Source organism: Littorina saxatilis, linkage group LG5, assembly GCF_037325665.1.
Source record: "Littorina saxatilis isolate snail1 linkage group LG5, US_GU_Lsax_2.0, whole genome shotgun sequence".
In the NCBI taxonomy this organism is placed as follows: domain Eukaryota; kingdom Metazoa; phylum Mollusca; class Gastropoda; order Littorinimorpha; family Littorinidae; genus Littorina; species Littorina saxatilis.
This window is the reverse complement of record NC_090249.1, coordinates 58,517,919-58,540,418: the sequence shown is the minus strand read 5'-3', so window position 1 is coordinate 58,540,418 and position 22,500 is coordinate 58,517,919. Positions and strand designations below refer to the sequence as shown.

Here is a 22,500-nt window from a genome sequence, read left to right as displayed (position 1 = left end):
GGCAATAAAGAAAACCCCATTATCACTAGCGAGTTAGTAATGATTATGACATCAATAAAGACCTCAAAGAACCGAGCCAACAGATGCCTGTTGAGTGTTCCGAGCACAGTTATGTCCTCACGGAACTAGCCTCTACACTGGGTAAGTGCTCGTTCACCATGTTAATGCTGATGATCACACAAAGAAAGACTTTCAAGAACCGCGTTAACAAATGAATATTAGCGTTGTAAGCACCGTCACGTTCCCAGAGAATAAGGCTATCATCTGAGAGAGCACTTGCTTGAGAAAATTAGCATACTCACTTTAACGAAAAACTTTGCTGAGACCTGTAACCAGAACATCATATTACACCTGCGACGAGGATGTCCATAGTTGGAATAATTTCAATCAGGGAGGGATTCCATGGGTTCTTTATACGACAAGACCTATTTGTACAAATACCTTCCCCCAGCCGACCTCGTCCATTGAGAAGTACACTTTGTGATACAATTTCCAGATACATGAACATACACATTTGAATTATCATTCCACGGTTTGATCGTTATTAATCACTATCATCACAATCTTAATACACCTGCAATGTGGGGACACCTCTGGCTGGTCCCAAGGGTGTCCTTTCATCGCAGGTACCATTGTACACCATTAACAGCACAAAACCCTTTTATATATTGAGCATAAATCCAAAAAAAGACAGACTGCCAACGTTCCAAACCTCAGAATCATAAAACAACAAAATTTAGTCAATGGAACGTATACTTTTTGTGTGTGGACAAAACAAGACAGCATACTGTGCTAATGTGAGAACTCGTCAGCAACACGACAACACCAGGCGGGGGGGTGGGGTGGGGGGGTGGTGGAGAGGGTTTTAACGAGCGCGGAGCGGCGTGTAAAGAATCCGCTTAAATCCCAGAACGTGCACAGCCAGGCACTGCATCGATCCCCTCCTGTCCTAAGGGACACTTCACACGGCTGCAAAGCAAAGACAAAATGCTGCTCACCGCAGTTTGGGAGGCCGGCCCTGCTTGTTAAGATTTTAGGAATTAGTTCCGCTCGTAAAGGGCAAGGCTAGATCTGTTCCCCGTTCTGTCTTTTCTGTGAATTGCTTTTCCTTCTTCTTCTCCTCTTTAGTCTTCTTTTTACATTTAGTCAAGTTTTGTTTCTTTCTGCCTTAATGTTTAGAGCATTCTTTTTTTCCGGTCTTCTTTCTCTTTCTGCCTTAAAGTGGCAGTCTTTTCTTGTAAAAGCGACCATGTTCACCGACACAGTTAATTATGTCGACGCTTTTAAATTGGAATAAAGGTATCCTTTGCACTTGAGCACATACTTACACTCAATATCATGACTGCGAACACATACTTACACTCAATATCATGACTGCATTCTGTGCATTGTGGGATTTCTTTTCTTTCTGTGTGTGTGTGTGTGTGTGTGTGTGTGTGTGTGTGTGTGTGTGTGTGTGTGTGTGTGTGTGTGTGTGTGTGTGTGCGTGTGTGCGAGTGTGTGTGTGAAAGTGAGTATGTGTGTGTATGCATGTGTGTGTGTGTGTGTGTGTGTGTGTGTGTGTGTGTGTGTGTGTCTGTGTGTGTGCGCGCGAGTGTGTGTGTGAAAGCGAGTATGTGTGTGTGTGTGTGTGTGTGTGTGTGTGTGTGTGTGTGTGTGTGTGTGTGTGTGTGTGTGTGTGTGTGTGTGTGTGTGTGTGTGTGTGTGTGTGTGTGTGTGTGTGTGTGTGTGTACGTGTATGTGTGCTGAATTTGTTAAGCAGATTGGCGTATGTGTCACTTATTAAACCAATTCAAGAAAATCTTCCCACTCAGCAAAGGAAGCAGCCAGACTGCTAGTGTTATTGTTAATGTTAAGCATGCGTGAAAGCGTAAGGATGCTCTTCTCCCGGGTGAAAGGCTAATCGCCTCCACGACAAGGAATGCAACTTTAACGTTGTGGAATTCCTCTCTTTGGTCTTCTTTTTCCTTCTGCCTCTAATTTTGAGGCACTTTCCCCTGTGGCAATGGGAATGGCGTAGCATTAAATCCACCCTTTCTATCCTGTTTTTGTTGTTTCGTTAAACCCCAAATCCCTGAGTGGAAACGGTAACGTGTAAATGCTGCCATTTGAATGCCACAATTGCGTTATAGCGCGTAAACACTGCTTGCCGGCAGCTGCTCAAATCAACGCACACTCGCAGGAAAACAAAATCAACACAGTTTTCTGCTGTGAACAGATGTATAAATGGCAGGTTGTTGCTGTGATCAGGAACAAGTGAAGTATTGTTATCTTAACCTATTTATTTGAATGCTGTGTATTCCTATTGTACAGAGAAATAGAAATGTTCTGATCAATAATTTGGACTTTTCTGGAAGTCTTTAACATCTATATATATATATATACGACTTGTGTCTGTGTGTGTATCTGTCTGTCTGTGTCTTCGCGATGCACGGCCAAAGTTCTCGATGGATCTGCTTCAAATTTGGTGGGCTTATTCACAGAGACCCCGGACACAACCTGATCGATGAGATATTTCAACACGTGCTCTCAGCGCGCAGCGCTGAACCGATTTTGGTTCCACCTCAGCTACCCGGGCCCCCATACAGCTACCCGGGCCCCCATACCGACACACCAAAGCCAAAGTTCTCGGTGGATCTTTTTCAAATTTGGACACCGTATTCAGCTACACCCCGGACACAATATCATCGATGAGATATTTCAACACGTGCTCTCAGCGCGCAGCGCTGAACCGATTTTGGTTTTTGTGTTCATTTCACCATTCCCAGTAACTCTTCCTTATCTTCTCCATGTTTTCAGCGTTTACCTCCCTTCCTTCGTATGGTGCACTTATGAGGGGGCATCTTCGGATATTCCCGGCGTTCTGTTACTATTTTTAGAAGGTCACCGCAGTGTCCAGAACGTAAATTGGACCCGTAAATTATCCTCACTGTAAAAGTGCAAAGGTCGAATCAATTTATAGCCACGCGAAAAATACACTGTCATCTATCTCTCTATAGATACGGCTTCTCTGTGTTTGTGTGTGTGTGTGTGTGTGTGTGTGTGTGTGTGTGTGTGTGTCTCTCTCTCTATGTGAGCAACACCTGGGGATTGTTCAGTTCTGTTTGTGATGTGGTCTGGCGGCTTTTGTGTATTTGTATGTACTGGCCTTCCTTTGAAAAGCCATAACAGTTCAAAAGGGCTTACAGATAAGCTCTAAATTGCTCAATCCTGTTTGAGTGGAGTTCGCCTCCAAAGGTGATTAACACGGTTACATTCGTCGACAAGGATGGGACTCGATATGGTCAGGAATGGCATTATGGCCACTGAATCATTTTCGTGCTGTTCCCATTCCACGAATCTGGGAGGGACCTAAGCTTGGCGGGTCCATTGTTCGGACCCGGCAAAGCCGGCGTACGGCTCTAAGTATTTCATCCCGGCGAAGCCGGCTACCCGGCGAAGCGGGTATTCCTCTAGTATATATATATATATATCCCATGACCTCCCTTCTTTGTCTCTGTTACTTCAGTATGGGTATATATGTTGTATTTTTATAGCTCAATAAATACATCATGGACTCAAAAAAATATATGATAGTGCAGATTCCGATTTGGGCGAAGAACTACTTTGCTCCCGACCTTTGACCTCGCGCCGAACAATGTGACACATTTGTATGAAGTTCCAAAATCGTATTGCACGGCTCAGAAAACCATATCAGTTGCACGCAAAAATGAATCTCAGAACTGATCTGATGTATGAGATGCAATAAGCAAACGTTTCTTTCATTATGAAAGCAATGCAGGTGGGAAAAAACGAACATTCAACTTACAAGATAACCAGATGCTAGCGAACCAAAACAAAAACACGAGTACCCTCCCCTTGCTTCGTTAGCAGACGACTTTTGAGAATCTGTCAGACCGTCCTTACCTGGCACGGTTGGGCTTCGCTATCATCAGCTGTTTCACGTGTTTTGCGAGCAAGTCTACTCTTTTGCCTGGCTCTGCAGTAAGTCCACATTGGCGATGAAGGTATCTAAGAACTTAACATGTGTGTATTTTTCCGTAATCCAGTCATATTCTTTCAAAATGCAATCAAGCGGCGGTGACAGACTTGGGTCCTGTTTTCCTCGCACCCATACCAGTTTAGGTTCATGCAAACACACTCGCAAAACATGTAGATACATTTCAAATAGGGAGCAAATGGTTAAATCTACATATGTGTTCCCTAAAATTTGCTTCTCTGTCAATAAGACTAATTGTATAATAATGCGTTCGAAAAAAACAACGTGGAATCGATTCTGAATCGAGTCGAGTAAGCCAAATGGGGGCCAAACCGGTTTCCCCGTTCCGCCGACCTGAAACGCAAAAGAATTGTGCGCTTCAACTAAATGGATTTCTGTACGACTTCATTACTTTCTTGCAACTTATGAACCTTTACTTAAAGCTTTTAAACGGTCTGAAAGTAGTGTTACCGCGTACTTATAGATGCACTCATTCGTTTTATTTTTTCAGCGACGGTCACTTAGTTTTAAGGTTGCAAAAAGGCCAAGTCTCGCTGAAAACACTGTTTCACACTCCAGAGATCGCAACAGTGCCGCTAGTAGTCTACACTTTGTGTTTGATGGTAGAATGGGATATACAGATTACAACACTCGTGGTTTTTTATATGGCTTGTATTTCAGTCAAGACCCAGCGGGAATATCAATCGAGAGCCACTCGCCAAAGGCTCGTGTCTCCCGATGATATTCATCCGCTGGGTCTTGACTGAAATACAAGCCATATAAAAAAACACTCGTGTTGTAACCTATACATATATATATATATATATATATATATATACACATCATACATTGTCCCAGTGTTCTAAATTTCACAAAGATAAAAAGTACAAAGACAATCTTGTCTTAATTCTATGATCGGGAACTGCACAACAGTACACACACCTGACGAAGAAAACCGATACGATTGTAAAGATGTCATAAAAAGTGAGACAGTGCTAAGTGTTTCGTGACTTATCTGGGCTAGTTTTCTCCGACACTCAAACAATCCATATCTATTATCACAGATCTAGACTGATAGCAAAGAAGTTAGAACCTACCAAGGCATTATCGTATACCAAAGATGACACAACAAAGAAAGAAGCAAACAAACATGCTAGTCTGGGCGGGGATATAGCTCAGTCGGTAGCGCGCTGGATTTGTATTCAGTTGGCCGCTGTCAGCGTGAGTTCGATCCCAGGTTCGGCGGAAATTTATTTCACAGTCAACTTTGTGTGCAGACTCTCTTCGGTGTCCGAACACCCCCCGTGTACACTACATTGGGGTGTGCACGTTAAAGATCCCACGATTGACAAAAGGGTCTTTCCTGGCAAAATTGCTTACGCACAGTTAACAATTGTCTACCTACACCCGTGTGACTTGGAATAATAGGCCGTGAAAGGTAAATATGCGCCAAAATGGCTGCAATCTACTGGCCGTATAAAATTTCATCTCACACGGCATCACTGCAGAGCGCCTAGAACTGTACCCACGGAATATGCGCGATATAAGCGTCCTATTGATTGATTGATTGATAGTCTCACAAAACACAGCAAAAAGTATACAACTCGTTTAAGTACAAAAACAAGACACTGGGTAGACATGCTGATCCGAGGTTAACCCCTCCATCATTGGAATGGAATTCTCCCCGCACGGCTCATCAGCCACAATACGGTATCAATGAAGTGGTGTGCAGGGCTGTGTTCCCCGTCCCACTGGCCGTTATTTCTCGCCCCATCAACTTCATCCGTTCCCCCATTTGTCACACGGAATATGGACCCTGGAAACACGGCTCACAATCGATGCGGGAACATCGGATCCGTTTTAACAAGACAAAATAAAATGGCGTGCGATGAAAAGGAATCTATCCGATCGGTCTTGCCTTTGGGACACATACAGGCGTGCGCACTTAAAAACACACACACACACACACACGCACAAACATGCACAAACATGCGCACGCGCGCGCACACACACACACACACATACACACACACACTCACACACACACACACACACACACACGTGGCAGGAGAAGACATAGATTTATGCACGTGAAGCATGTTTCTGTCTGGGGACTCTTTCAGGGTCACAGAATGGGAATGATGATGGCAGTGAGAAAAATAGAGTTGTGTGCAGTGGTGTTCATGTGTTTTCAGTCCTAGCTTCGATTTTCTGGGAACAGAACACGTTTCACTGTTGAACGATTCTGAAGGATGTCTATAGTATAATACCTCAACGGGACCCAAAAATAGACGGAGCGAAGCGTCCTGTAACACGTGTACGTGCCGTAAAGGTTCATATATTTTGCACTTGCCACGACAAAAAAGCCATGCGCCTGGCTCAGAAGTGAAACGATGCAGTGCGATTGTACTGCCAACTTTTAGAAGTTCCGGTGTTTTTTCGTGTGCTTTTTATATTTAGTCAAGTTTTGACTAAATATTTTAACGTAGAGGGGGGAATCGAGACGAGGGTCGTGGTGTATGTGTGTGTGTGTGTGTGTGTGTGTGTGTGTGTGTGTGTGTGTGTGTGTGTGTATGTGTGTGTGTGTGTGTGTGTGTGTGTGTGTCTGTCTGTCTGTCTGTCTGTCTGTCTGTCTGTGTGTGTGTGTAGAGCGATTCAGACCAAACTACTGGACCGATCTTTATGAAATTTGACATGAGAGTTCCTGGGATTGATATCCCCGAACGTTTTTTTCATTTTTTTGATAAATGTCTTTGATGACGTCATATCCGGCTTTTCGTGAAAGTTGAGGCGGCCCTCATTTTTCAACCAAATTGGTTCAAATTTTGGTCAAGTAATCTTCGACGAAGCCCGGACTTCGGTATTGCATTTCAGCGTGGTGGCTTAAAAATTAATTAATGACTTTGGTCATTAAAAATCGGAAAATTGTAAAAAAAAAAAAAAAAATTTATAAAACGATCCAAATTTACGTTTATCTTATTCTCCATCATTTGCTGATTCCAAAAACATATAAATATGTTATATTTGGATTAAAAACAAGCTCTGAAAATTAAATATATAAAAATTATTATCAAAATTAAATTGTCCAAATCAATTTAAAAACACTTTCATCTTATTCCTTGTCGGTTCCTGATTCCAAAAACATATAGATATGATATGTTTGGATTAAAAACACGCTCAGAAAGTTAAAACAAAGAGAGGTACAGAAAAGCGTGCTATCCTTCTTAGCGCAACTACTACCCCGCTCTTCTTGTCAATTTCACTGCCTTTGCCATGAGCGGTGGCCTGACGATGCTACGAGTAAAATGGCATTGCGTTTCATTCTGTGAGTTCGACAGCTACTTGACTAAATATTGTATTTTCGCCTCACGCGACTTGTTTAATTTGTGAGTGTGTGTCTGTGCTTGATTTTTGTTTTTGCTTTGTTTTTTGTTGTCCCTATACATTTGACGGTGTAAACTTTTCACTAAAGTGTTACAAATACAGACAGAAATGCCATATTCCCGATGGTGGCTGCACTCTACTTTATGACTGTTCAACATTCACAGAGCTGGATTTTGACCTAAAAAAAAAAGCAATTCATAGACTTAGATATAATCCAAAATCAAGGTCCAGAGACAATGTCTTTTTGCTTTGACTTCACGAAGAAAAAACAATCGTAGAAACAAGTTAAGTCTGCAGTTGAGAAAGTTTTAAGCCTGGGGTCTTAAAAAAGAGGTTCCAGTCTTTTTCTATAACTTTCCAGATGAGCGGGCATGTGTCACATCCAAGTCCACAGACAAGACAGAAATATCTAACCTAATTCAAATACTGCCCTCCAGACATTCATACAGACATTAAAACGACCAAACTCGAGAGAGGGAGCAAATCATTCTTGAAGCCACAAGGCCTGATGTGGAACTTGTAGACAAGCCAACTGTATGGACACGACTTAACCCCGCCCTTGCCCACACAGCCCCAAGGCATTGGTGAAGACGTCAAACGAACCGAGGGCAGAGCGAGGGTTGAGACTGACGGTGATCAAGTGTCTCCCCTTTTCTGCTTTTAGGTTCTCACGTCTTGGTGACATTGAGTCCAAATGCACAATACTCCTATACATGTACTAATCGTATTCTTCTACCGTACTAAGCCAACTGGAAATTACGTTACAATCAGATCTCTGGCGATGGAACGGGTAGCAAACCCAAATCCAATTTGCTGCAAATACAGAACTTAAATACTTAAAACAGCAGAATAAAACGGACTGAACGATAGTTCTTGGATCGTCTTGGGTGTCGGCGTAGTCCTATCAACTAGACTTTCAAAACCAGACGTAACAAAGTGCTGGGCAAAGGACAGTATGTCTGAACAGATCTCAGTCCACACCTCAAGGGCCCTGGTACCAACGATAAACACATTAACAAGGCGATAAGGGAAGGAATCGGTGTTCGTGCCCTCAGGGGCCTTTGACTGTGACTTAGTGCGAGACATACATGTACCAACAGCAAACTGAACCGACGAAGCAGCGAAGGAATCAATGTCCGTGCCCTAAGGTCCTGTGTAACTGTGAGACTTACATGTACCAACAGCAAACTGTACCGACAGGACAGGACCAGCCCCCGCCCTACTCCACACAGCTGCCAGGCAAAGCCATCGCGGTCTGGAAGTAGAAGGACCCAAGGGCGAGACCAAGAGGACTGAGAGGCTGATCCAGAACCCCTCCCGTAGGTCTCCACGCCGTGTTGACACTGCAGTCCACCACTACACCAGGAGGGGGACCGGCGACACACATCGCCCCCGGGACAAACAGCGTGGGTCTGGCATCGGGCCTGCAAACTCGGGAACAAACCGAGGAAATTGGACGGTAACCCAATCGCGCCTCAAAAGCAGTTTTGCCTCTGCCAACAGATGGGTTCTGTTCCAGGGTTTAACGCGGGGAACTCGTCGTCGCGGCCCCGTGAAAACGTAATCTGCATTACAACGACTGATCGGAGAAAATGGAGGAACGCAAGAGAAGAGGGTGAATCAAGAGAAAGGGAGACGACATGCGGAAGTGGGCAGGATCGGTACAAGTTACGATGACAGTGATGGCGGGCTGGTCGGGACTATTTCCTCCGCTATTTGGAGAAAAACGTGTTCTCTGTTTAACACTGAAAGCAATTCGTTTGTTGCTGACTTTGTTATTTTCTCTACCCGTTTTTTTCTTCTCCTTCTTGGTTAGAGAGGAAATTGGAGAAGCACCTAGCCTGTCGTTACTCAACTCAGTTAAACACATCTCACCAACAGAACAGTGTATCAATCCTTCATCAAATTACTTTATTGCTAATACTAGTAATATGTGCCGTTAATTTCACGAGAACATTTGTCCAAGACAGAATTGATAATTCACTAAATGCAGCTTGTAATAATTTCGATATTGAAATATTATTTTCTCTCTTCCTGTTTTTGGTTTTCCGTTGATTCATTGGTTTTCTCCCTCTTTTTTTTTTTTTTTTACCGGGCATGGTAACACAGTGACCTTTTCCTGCGAAGCGTCGCCTGACAGCAGTCAGATAAAATATATGATAATAATCTTAAGTGCTCGCGTGATGCAGCCATAACCATAAATAGTGGGGCAATAACAGAACAATCTCTTCCTTTCTCCTATTGAAACGCTACCTAGTCTATGATCTAAACTGCACAATCGCTTTCTCGTTTATCCCATCGTATGCGAGCTTCTATGACATCTTGCTGACACAAGATGCTTTCAACAATCCTCTCTGCTCTCTCTCTCTCTCGTGTGGGATTCGTGCGTCAGAAACAGAAATACACGAACGGCTGGTAGTGGATATTTGCATGTGGTTACGTAAATGCCGTTCCTTGTAAGCAGAGAAAAGAAAAGAATATTTTGCGAAAACGTAAATGTGAAAACTAAACACAGAATAAATAAATAAATAAATACGGTTTGACTTATACACAGAGTCGACGTGTATTAATAATTTTTTAACATGAAAAATCAGTAACAAGCAGATCTTCTACTGGTGACACGCAGTCACGTGTTTCACTTTTAGTGTCAGATACGCATGCGCAAGCGGAAGTCAGTGAAAATGAACTCCCATCTCAGAGAGACCCAGTATATATCTCCATCACCATTCGGAATCTCATGAATAGAAAGCACAAATTTACCGTTGCCAAGGAGAGCAGAAATTCTCCGTTTCCAGACAATCCGAGATTTGTGGAACAATCGAGCTTGTGGAATACAGCTATTCATAACTGGGGCGGGACTAGCGATAAAAGGTTGAGTTCGGCACTTAGCTCATGTCCGAGGTTTTTACTATAAGTGGCTGGGCTGGTTGAAAACAAAATGACGTCAAGGCATTCAGCGCGGTTCGAAAGGCATGGTCAGAGTTTATTGGTAAAAATTATTTTTTTAAAAGAAGAAAAGCAAACACAACAACAGAACGGAAACAAATGTAAAAGAAAGCACACTTGACTTGAAAAAAGTGTTTTCGTACGTTCAATTATGCACGTCAGAAGAGAATGAACATATCATTTAAAAGTCGTGAAATATAAAGTTTTATGCAGGCCAAATTAAAAGATGTTTATGTTGACATAAGGGAGGATTGTTCTTAACTCTTCAGCAAAGGCAATGTTCATGAAAATGACTGACAAAGTGCAGCGAAAGATCAGTGCAAAAAATAACTTCACGAATGAAAGAAAAACTTTTTCACAGAACTCAAATGAAAAGACAGTCAGCGTATAAACGAAGAGAAGGGAGTACAGAGACACACAAGACCAAAATTCTCCAATATGCATGCGCTCGTACAGTCATGACCATAAATATATCCATTCCTTTGGGATCAGACGATGTCTAACATAATAGCCCACAGAAGAAGATGCTGCTCTGCGACAAAAACTTTACATCCTAGAAACAAGACGCATTTTACTGCAACATCACCTTTCGTTCAGTAAAGAATGAGGCAATTGGACGTCTGAGGCGCAATGAAACGGATATATATATCGTCCCGAGAGCATACAACTCGAAAAGCAAACATGAATTGCAGAGAATGCTCCACGGTATTATTGAGAGCTTAACTACTCTTAACATCCTGTGAGTATTATCATAACTACATCCGGAATTCACAAGATGTGTCACTCAGGGGAGGTAATTGGACTAGGAGTGGGCCTTGTTTGCATCACCTTCAATCGTAGGGTCCTGTTTAGTTTGTGATACATTAGTAGTATTCTTATTGTCGTCGTAGATGTCGTTTTCGTCTTTTCTTCACGCTCGTAATTAACAGAATGAAGTTGGAGAAATTCAGCTTCTAATGGTATGTTCATAGCAACCTCGATCTGTAAATACGGGCATTTATTATTGAGAAAGATGTCCGACAAGACCCTGAAAACTGAGGATTTCGCTTTCGCGAAATAATCAATAAAAAAATAGAGTTCATATTAGAAAAAAACCCGGAAGGGAGAGCTTTGATCAAACAATATTATTATTCAAAAATCAGCTCAACGCTTGAATACCCAATGACTTTAACTACCTGATTGGAAAAACAAGTCGCGTAAAGCTGTAGAACTCACAGAGTGAAACTGAACGCACTGCATATTTTCACAATGACCGTAGTCCGCCGCTCGTTCAATTGGCAGTGAAATTGACGAGCCTGTTTAGCGCGGTAGTGGTTGCGCTGGGTGCTGCATAGCACGCTTTTCTGTACCTCTCTTCGTTTTAACTTTCTGAGCGTGTTTTTAATCCAAACATATCATATGTATATGCTTTTGGAATCAGGAACCGACAAGGAATAAGATGAACTTGTTTTTTAATCGATTTCGGAAATTTTATTTTAATCATAATTTTTATATTTTTAATTTTCAGAGCTTGTTTTTAATCCGAATATAACATATTTATATGTTTTTGGAATCAGAAAATGATGAAGAATAAGATGAACGTAATTTTGGATCGTTTTATAAAACAATAATTTTAATTACAATTTTCAGATTTTTAATGACCAAAGTCAATAATTAATTTAAAAGCCTCCAAGCTGAAATGCAATACCAAAGTCCGGCCTTCGGCGAAGATTGCTTGGCCAAAATTTCAATCAATTTTATTGAAAAATGAGGGTGTGACAGTGCCGCCTCAACTTTTATAAAAAGCCGGATATGACGTCATCAAAGACATTTATCCAAAAAATGAGAAAAAAACACGTCTGGGGATATCATACCCAGGAACTCTCATGTCAAATTTCATAAAGATCGGTCCAGTAGTTTACTCTGAATCGCTCTACACACACCACGACCCTCGTCTCGATTCCCCCTCTATGTTAAAACATTTAGTCAAAACTTGACTAAATGTAAAAAGAGTCATACAATTGCATCATCAAGCAGTAGACTGTATCTTTGAGTTCTCATCAATCGTAAAAAGCAGAAGTTCACCCGTGTAAAAAGTTATATTAAAAAACACACCATTGCGACACACCGCTCTAATGGCAGTGCTATCCAGGTATTTTTACGATTCACAGACAATGCACACAGCACACGGTTGGAGAAGAGATTCGCACGACACATTATGCAATGGCTGCCGGCATGCTGCGCCTTGTTTGCATTTTTCTCCCGAGTGGGACCGTCATTTCCCGCGTAGGCGAGCATGCACTCCTATTAAAATGTGACCCTCCACCACGGAATGAGGCGCATGTCACCTTTGCATGATTTTCATATTTGTACATTTTCCTAAAGAGTTTTGTATGCTCTATCCAGTGGTGAAATCCGTTTTAGAAAAGAGCGAAAACTGTTTGAGTTATAAGCCTGTGACTAAGGTGACCCTCACACTGTTACCAGACACTCCCCAGACTTATATTAAGCCCAGCGCAGAACCGCGCGAGGTGACATGCGACTCATTTCGTGGTGGAGGGTCACATTTTTAGTATCCTGTCGCTGTCGACAGCAAGTGTTTGCTTTCATTGTGAGCGCCGTGTTTTGCGGAGGGTTTTCCCTGTCCTTTATCTTATTTGTTTGCACGTGGTCTTGACGCTGTTTTCTGTTGCTGCTGTGGTCTGTTAATATCTAATTTACTGGATTCTTTTTATATTTAGTCAAGTTTTGACTAAATATTTTAACGTAGAGGGGGGAATCGAAACGAGGGTCGTGGTGTATGTGTGTGTGTGTGTGTGTGTGTGTGTGTGTGTGTGTGTGTGTGTGTGTGTGTGTGTGTGTGTGTCTGTCTGTGTGTGTGTGTGTGTGTAGAGCGATTCAGACTAAACTACTGGACCGATCTTTATGAAATTTGACATGAGAGTTCCTGGGTATGAAATCCCCGAACGTTTTTTTTCATTTTTTTGATAAATGTCTTTGATGACGTCATATCCGGCTTTTCGTGAAAGTTGAGGCGGCACTGTCACGCCCTCATTTTTCAACCAAATTGGTTGAAATTTTGGTCAAGTAATCTTCGACGAAGCCCGGACTTCAGTATTGCATTTCAGCTTGGTGGCTTAAAAATTAATTAATGACTTTGGTCATTAAAAATCGGAAAATTGTAAAAAAAAAAATAAAAAAATATAAAACGATCCAAATTTACGTTTATCTTATTTTCCATCATTTGCTGATTCCAAAAACATATAAATATGTTATATTCGGATTAAAAACAAGCTCTGAAAATTAAATATATAAAAATTATTATCAAAATTAAATTGTCCAAATCAATTTAAAAACACTTTCATCTTATTCCTTGTCGGTTCCTGATTCCAAAAAACATATAGATATGATATGTTTGGATTAAAAACACGCTCAGAAAGTTAAAACAAAGAGAGGTACAGAAAAGCGTGCTATCCTTCTTAGCGCAACTACTACCCCGCTCTTCTTGTCAATTTCACTGCCTTTGCCATGAGCGGTGGACTGACGATGCTACGAGTATACGGTCTTGCTGAAAAATGGCATTGCGTTCAGTTTCATTCTGTGAGTTCGACAGCTACTTGACTAAATATTGTATTTTCGCCTTACGCGACTTGTTTTCTCTTCTTGGCTTTCCCCTTCTACTTTTGTTTGCAATTCTTCCTGTCGTTTTGGTCCCTGTTGCTACTGGGTTCTATTGTTTCTATTTTTCATTATAGTTTATATATCGATTTCAATTTTGTTGTGTTTGGTTTAGATGATCTCTGTTAGAACCATTCTACGAGGTCACTGACTTTCTGAGTCCGACTCTAATGCAAGAATTGGCAATAACAATTAGTCATGAACAGCACCCTAGCATATTGGCTCCCAATAAGTTTAAATAACTGGAGAGCAAACAGTTACATATTGAAGGGAAACGATGGCATAACAACCATTAAAGCTAACCAAACAGTCAGCACACTTTTCCAATGACTCTACATATTAATATCAAAGCGAACGACACGCGCACATACACAACCACTTCAAGTTGCAGTGCCGCACTAACGCTGACAGTGTAAATGAAGGAATTAGGTGTCCCTGCAAATTCCACCACTGACTTATGCAAATTATGCAATAACCACAATTCGTTCAACAAGCAGCACACTTATACTATGACACTACTTACTCCTCAAGTAACCCCCATACACTAACTGAGGAAAGAAACAAACTTGCATCGGTCTCGAATAGCAATATCAGCTGAAGAGACAGGGCGGGGATGTAGCTCAGTCGGTAGCGCGCTGGATTTGTATCCAGTTGGCCGCTGTCAGCGTGAGTTCGTCCCCACGTTCGGCGAGAGATTTTCTCAGAGTCAACTTTGTGTGCAGACTCTCCTCGGTGTCCGAACACCCCCGTGTGTACACGCAAGCACAAGACCAAGTGCGCACGAAAAAGATCCTGTAATCCATGTCAGAGTTCGGTGGGTTATAGAAACACGAAAATACCCAGCATGCTTCCTCCGAAAACGGCGTATGGCTGCCTAAATGGCGGGGTAAAAAACGGTCATACACGTAAAATTCCACTCGTGCAAAAAACACGAGTGTACGTGCGTGCCACGAACGCAGAAGAAGAAGAAAGAAGCTGAAGAGACGATAACAAATAACCAACCAACATAACAAACACATGCACTTGAACCAATGCACGTTTTATTACAACTGCACTCACGGTTACTTTGTAAATGAAAGAGCTAGGTGTCCTTGATAATTCCACCAGTGACTTTCTGCAAATTACGCAATAACCATCGTACCATTCGTCCGATAAGCACCACACTTGGCACTACGAATTCCTCCAGCAACCTCCATATATATCATCTGCTTGAACCAATGCACGCTTTATTAAAACTGTACTCACGTTTACGTTGCAATGTAAATGAACGAGCTAGGTGTCGCTGATCATTCCACCGGTGACTTAGTGCAAATGACGCAATAACCATCATATCATTCGTCCGACAAGCACTTATACCACGACACGGTACTACTAATTCCTCAAGCAACCTCCATATCCCCGCAGTGGGGCACTGCGGTTATGAAATTAAAGGCCCCTCCTGTTTTTGGAACCGCAGGAGCTTTCTAGTTTGCTGTTAGGTAGATTTTTGGTTCCTCTTTCCTGTCATGCTCTCTTTTTCTTCATGAATTCTTTTCTTTTTTCTGCCTTCTTGCTCATTCACCTGTATTTTTTCCAAAAATCTCTTCTCTTGCCGCTTGTCTCGCGATTCATGTATAGTTTAATCTGTTAGTGTTCTGATGTAAGTCCAGCAGTAGATAGGTTAAGCCTATTTTAACATACTGGAAACTGGTAATCTTCCAGTAGGTATTAATTTAGTTTTACTAAAGCCTGCTGGGACACAAGTAATGGGTTAGTGCATTTGTAAACAGGAATCGCTTGACAAGTGGCCCCCTTCATCCCCCCCTTCCTCGTCCTGATATGGCTCTGCGTAGTCGGCTGGACGTTAAGCAACAAATAAACAAACAAACAAACCTCCATATCTGCTGGAACCAATACACGCTTTATTCTAGGGCGCTATGTACTCACGTTTACGTTGTAAAGGAACGAGCTAGGTGTCCCTGATAATTCCACCAGCGGCTCATCGCTGATTGTGCCTGTGTATCGATTCATTTCCATGGCTGGACGAAGTGACCAGTATCGTGTTCACCAGCGTCCTTAAATCTCGCCATGTCCTCGTATCCCGCTCAAACTTCGCTTATCGCTGATCCCCAAGACACAACAACATCCGCGTTGGAAGCGGTGTTAAGAGCACAGACGCTCGAAATAATATGCATTTTCCTTTGGGATGATTTGTATAATTTACAATAATACTTGATTATCTCGAAAGAGAAATTATAGATTGTTTACATAATTTTCGACGATAGTGCGATTTACGATCATATTAACTCGCTCGATTGTTTAAAGTTATTGTCAAGAAAATGAACATGGGGGGGGGGGGGGGGAGGAGAAGTTGCCAAGATCGAGGGAAAAAACCCACGAATTTAATCTTAAACGTTCGGATCATCACTCTCAAAATAATAACAATGGCATGACATTAATCATATGGTATTTCCTTGGCTATAGTCAAAGTCGCAATTGTTCCAAGCATCCTTTCGCGGCCAGTTTTATTCAGATGTCTCCATCGTTGTATACATGTGTGTCAAGTAGTTGACTATTTCAGATAATTTCGTGCATATTTAAAATGAGCACTTGAAAACTTAATTCCAAGACTGTTAACATTAAAACCCACTAAACAAAACTTTGTATCACAATGGCGTATTTCAGTGCACATTTCAAAAAACCATGTCTTACTTAAATGTGTAATACAACTATAAAAAAAATATGATAATGAAATTCTTTGTGCGATTCCAAAGCACATTTTAACACTGATGTTCAAGTTTGTTGGTTGGTTATTGATTTGTATCGTCCCTACAGCCAATCATATGGCTACCCGGGCCGGGCCGATGTAAGTTTGTTTCCTGACTCAGCTTACACCCAATAACCATGTGAATTACCACAATGTCGTGCGCCAGCAGAAATCGGCCTCTTCGTGTCGGCAAGAACGTTACGACACCGGAAACTATTCATTGCGAAACGGCGACTGTGAGCAGCCACTGCCAGTGGCTTCACCTCAAGATGTATGGCAGTGCCCTGACACACACTGCCTCGCACTCACAGTGCATGTCAAACGGTCCTGCTGATAGCAGTAATGGCGTGTGGGATAACATTAGCCACGACTATTACTGTCTCGAGAAAAAACACAGAAGAAATAGGATACCTGGGCCATTTACTGACTTTTTGCAAGACAGCCCCCCACCCCCCCGGCCGCTCTTGATTTATGTAAGCTTAAAGAGAGAACACCCACCTTATTTTACGTAGCATTGATCATTCAGATTGTGTTTTATTTTTAAAAACTGTAACCGTTGGCGTCTAAATTCTCAACCGTTACAGATCATTCAGAATTGTGCAAACACAATCAGACAAATGACGACGATAAGACGCAGGCAACAAACATGATAACAGCTTCCCGATACTAGCAAGAAGTCGCAGCCAGCTTATTTATGTATGTATCTTATTTATGTATCAATGTATTTATTCATTTATTTATTCATCTATATTTGTGCTATTTTCCTACTACGTAGGGCGCGTACTACTATAAGCGTTCGCTTGAGTTCGTGTCCCTATTGTTTATCGTTGTATTATTGTATCATGGTTGATTTAATAAAACATTGCTTAAAACAAGTACTTGCACATTTAAAAGACATCGACAAAAGATGCATAATGTCCCTGGCCCAGCCAAGCGTAACGGGCCTCACAGCTCTTACAGTGAAAAGATGACTCAATACCATGGAACACTGAGCTCTCGCTCCACCGTCTTGTGTCAGCGAGTGTGCGTCTCGCTTTTCACTTCTGCTCGTAAAGCTCCCAACTTTATTTCTGCTATTCAAGGAGAAATGGGTACAGAATTATTGTGGCAGAGAGTTGTTACGTACAAAGTTTGAATGTATTGCCGTTCTTCGTGAACATCCATCACCCCCCACCCCCCACCCCCTCTTCTCGATTTACATTAACACGTACGGAAGAAGGAAAATGAGACTAAATGCGATGTGGGTCTACCAGTCCTAACAATGAATCATATTCGACACCTCTAAACCAAACATTTAAACCTCGAAGTATTTCATTTGTGATTTGCCCCCTTTCAATACGAAAGAGAAATATATATTAGGCAAACCCCGACGATTAAGCTACCTTCCGCGTTGACATCGCAATAATGAATGTGGCAAAACATTGCCCACCCAATGTTGGGTGCAGGAAAGTTGCTGAAGCGTGAGAGGCGGAAGGTTGCGTGTGGCAATTAATCCAATGTGTTAAAGCCTAAGTGAACGTGAAAAGTTTTAATTGATGGTTTACAAAAAAAAGAAAGATTTATCTTTAAGCCCCCCCCCCCCCACCTCATCCCACCCAACCCCTCTCAGCTTTAGCCATCATCATCATTATCATCATCATTATCATCATCATTATCATCATCATTATCATCATCATTATCATCATCATTATCATCATCGCAGTAAAGTAACTGCACTATTACAGATCCGTAACAACCAATCACGATTGTCTTACACAAGTTGTGTAGAACCTTTTGTAAGTAAACCTACATGCTCAAGTTGTGTTTGCAACTGACACACACGCACCAAGAACTTGTTTTCCAAGCACAAGAAGGGGTTTCTCTTTGCACGCAGGGTCCTTAACACCAGCTTCAAGTCCCATGTTTACTTTAAACTTACACCAGACCGTGCGTTTTGAGACGGCAACGGAAGCCACTCTCTGAACTTTCTGAGGTCAACGGAAAGGATACAGACGCGCCACGCTGTCAAAACTTTGCAACTAAACTAACGGTCATAAGGATCTACAAGGACGACCCAGCTAACCTATGATGGCCGTTGGAGCAACATAGACGACTTTTAGTTTTAACGATATTATCAGAATAAAACCAAAATATGAAATGACATGGAAAGCTCATTAAACGTATAGAAAAACATGGAATTGTTCAACTATTACAAAGAACAAACTCAAGTCGACTCGGTGACACTCACCAGACAACAAAGTACGAAATACAAACTCGGACATAACAGAAAGAGCTAGCATGACCCGGACAGATCACAGTCGACACAGTGATCAAAGCCCCACGCAATAAAACAAAACTTAAAACCGAGCAATAAAAAGCACAGGCAGGTCTCGCAAGGAACCCTCAACAAGATTTCAAAAAGTGACTTTACAACACGGAACTATAGGCACAGACACAGACATGATAACGAAAAGCTGAACGCGATAAACAAACTGAGACCAGTAGAGCCAGCAACTCACATAGTCCGAGGCGGACACCCCGGGTGGCTCTGCCCCCTGTTTGTAGCAGGGTGTGGGTGAACTGCGGTACGCCAGCAGGTGCTGCTGCTCGCCTTGCATGAAGCGGTCCCTGGAGCTCGGGTAGGCCGGGTCCCTGGACGCCGGGTATCCTCCGCCACCCGACTCCCTGCTCTCGCTGCCCCCTCCCGACCCCGGGTAGGCCGCCTCCCTGGCGTGGGTATCCTTGGGCGGGTAGGGCGGGGTGCGCGAGCGATGCCGTTGGTGCTGCGGGTGGTGATTCTGGTGAAGGGTCTCGGGCCCCGGGCTTTGACTGTGGGAAGACTCCACGGAATACTGGCGGTTGAGGGTGGGGTTGGGCAGGGCGGGTGGAGGGGGTGGGTAGGCCGACGGGTAGTGGCCGGTGCTGGACTCTGCAGAAGGCTGCCGGGTGGAAGAAGCGGCACTGGGGTACCTGCTGTAATGCTGACGATGAGACTGCTGCTGCTCCGAAGAAGAAGGCGGCGGGTTGGAGTCTATTGAAGGGTAGTCGTCAGGCAGAGGCCGCTTGCCCGACCCGCCAGGACCTGAACTGGCCCCGTTGTTGTTGTTGTTGTTGGTGCCCCGGGGCACGGTAGCGGTGTCGTGTGAGGACATGACGGAAGAGTCAGCGGGTGGGCGGGTGGCGGGTAGCGGGGTGACTACCTGCACGTAGGACACGGGAAGCGAGCAGCAGGGTGGCGCACACCGGCCACACACAAGTAGCGGCGGGTCGATGATGGCGGTGTGCAGCGTGGGGCGATCACTCACCAACCACTGCCGTCAGGGGTAGAGACCGCTTCCTCCGGACAATGCCGGCCTTCAGCCCTAACAGCTTGTAAAACGCTCCCTCAATCGCCTGCCCACATCCACCTCTCTCTCTTCTCCTCCCCCTCGCAGGTCTCTCTCCCTCTTTTTCCTCCCTGCCTCCGTCCGTCCGTGGCCTCTCCCTGCCGCACAGCGCCGCGTCTGCTGCGTCACCTCACGTCAGGCTTCCGTGTCCAGTCATACATGTAAAGTGTCTGATCTTCTGTCCTGGCCTTAGTCAGTCCTTCTCTCTGACTTGAATAGTTTCTGTCAAAGTCTCTTCTCTACTCTCCTCTTTTGTCGTCTGGTTTGTCTTCAGCACGTCACTGTGACCTGACAACTCAAAACCACTCCTGTCGCTGTAGGCTGAATATCAAAGTCTGTTTCAAGTTTCTCTACAACTTTTTAAAAGTTGTCCAAATACACCTAGTAGACTCCGTCAGTGTTCTCTACAAATCTCTTTCTTCGCAGCTTCTTACAAAGCCTTCAGCCCAACGACCAGCCGACAGCCGAACTGCCCACATCTCATGTATCATCACCCCATCCAGCCTCTCCCCTTCTGTCCAGTAGCCTCAGTTCACAAAGCCGGGCTTTGTGCACACGTTCCCCCGCCTCGTAAAAACCAATATCGGTTATCTGCGGGGCGATAATCTGCAAGCCGTGCCGGGCTATTTATTTCCTCCAAGGGACTGTTATTTCTCACACTTGCTGCAGGCCAGTCCTCGTGCAGTCTGGTAGAGAATGCAGCAAACAACTTGTCTGCTGCGACACAGAATGGTGCCTGCGACTTGTATTTCAAATCCGTTGCGCTGCGATTGTCAAGCGTGCTCGTAAACCCTCCAATTTAGTGCGGTTGCCGCATCCTGCTTTCGGGATTTTTTGGATTGTGTGTGTTTATTTTCCCTTGCTGAATACTAGCACTCCAACCAGGGCAGCATGAGGTTTCTGCAAAGCGGCCGGCTGTTATGCTAAGCTACGGCGAAGATGATGATGATAAACATTCACATCGGAGTTAGGGGAGCAATACCACATCACCATGCCACTCGTTATTCTAGCGCTTGTTATGCATAGCTAAGCACCATTTATGCAAACACCGCCGGAACCACTTGGAAAACTTTTGTCAACGAGTCAGTCGATGATCAATACTTCATGAAAGCATCCTGCTACTTTTATTGTAATTCCAATGTTCACATTTTACGTCGTCGCGCAGATCAGATAAATTGTAAACTGAATCCAACTGACTCCATAAACTGAGAGGGAAAAAAACTCTGACAGTGCCATACACAATTCAAATGTACTGCCAATCTCCACAAAAGTATGCCATCCGTGTCACTGCGGTGAACACAAACTGAAGAGACGCAGCCTAATCTGTTCGGGGAATTCCGGCAGAGTCTGAAAGTGGTAATGACTTACATCCACACAACGCCGACGAAGAGAACAACAATTAGCGGACAGTGGTCGTCACTGAACAGCATCACTCCATCGGTTGCACGAGGACCACTTGATAAGCAGAGAATAATCTTCAAACGGATATCCACAACTCAGCACGGTGTCCTCGCGAGTTCTGAACAACTTGAACTTAAGTCTTCATCAAAATTAATCCAGCACTGGCACAAGATGGTGTCCTCGAGAGTTCTGAACAAAGTCCTATGTTAAGTTTTCATCGGAATTCATCCATCACAAAATTACAATGTCTTCACAAGTCCAGAACAATGCGCAATGATGAAGTCTCGCCAACACTGGCCGGATGAAAGTTCAACCGCCGCCAACACCACGTCCCTGCCACAGCTAACAACTTATCTGAGGACAGCGCGTCATGTGTATATACACAGCCTGCAGCGGCCTGGAAACACCGTTCTGGAATCACCGTTTTTCAAAATGAGTCGTGGGAGTGGGAGAACTATAGCGGATTGCGTGGGTACTGAAATATTTATCACCTGGAACAGGTATGGCTGTGCAGTTGTCGCAGTGCAGTTGTCGCACGTCGAAACACGATCACGTCACAGGCTGCACACAAGGTATGCCGTGAAGTTGTGCAGGTACCACTACCAGTATCGCTCAGAGGCAAAAGCAGAAAAGCTCCTTGTACACAGCTCTCGTAGAATTAGCAATATTGCTCTGACAAATTCTTTGACTCAGTTTGAGCAAATATGTTCTACACGCCTTGTTGTAGAATTAGCAATATTGCTCTGACAAATTCTTTGACTCAGTTTGAGCAAATATGCTTTACACGCCTTGTTGTAGAATTAGCAATACTACTCACAAGAGAAAAAAAACTAGAACGTTCAGCTCTGCATACAGTTGTATTGTTTACCAACTGCACAGCGCAAAAACAGTTCTAAGCTAAGAGCGAGGTATGCTGTACATAGCTGTGGAATCAGCAATATTCCTCAGAGACAAAAAAAAATTACAGAAAAAAATCAGCCCGTCGTGGAAATTAACGATGCTGCTCAGAGGCAAAGACAGAT

The 22,500-nt window shown here is 43.4% G+C and overlaps 1 protein-coding gene across 3 annotated transcripts in view; it reads right to left on the bottom strand.

Moving 5' to 3' along the window:
* LOC138967551 (tetraspanin-18B-like) overlaps window positions 1-22,500 on the bottom strand; it is a 346,223-nt gene that overhangs the window by 86,171 nt on the left and 237,552 nt on the right. The window contains exon 1 of one of the 3 annotated variants that reach the window (XM_070340125.1): window positions 19,211-22,247. The exons of the other annotated variants lie outside the window; for them this stretch is intronic. Coding sequence (XP_070196226.1) covers window positions 19,211-19,843 — 633 coding nt within the window. The 5' untranslated portion in view covers window positions 19,844-22,247. Of the gene's footprint in view, window positions 1-19,210; window positions 22,248-22,500 lie in introns of those variants that run through there. 3 annotated transcript variants of the gene reach the window in all.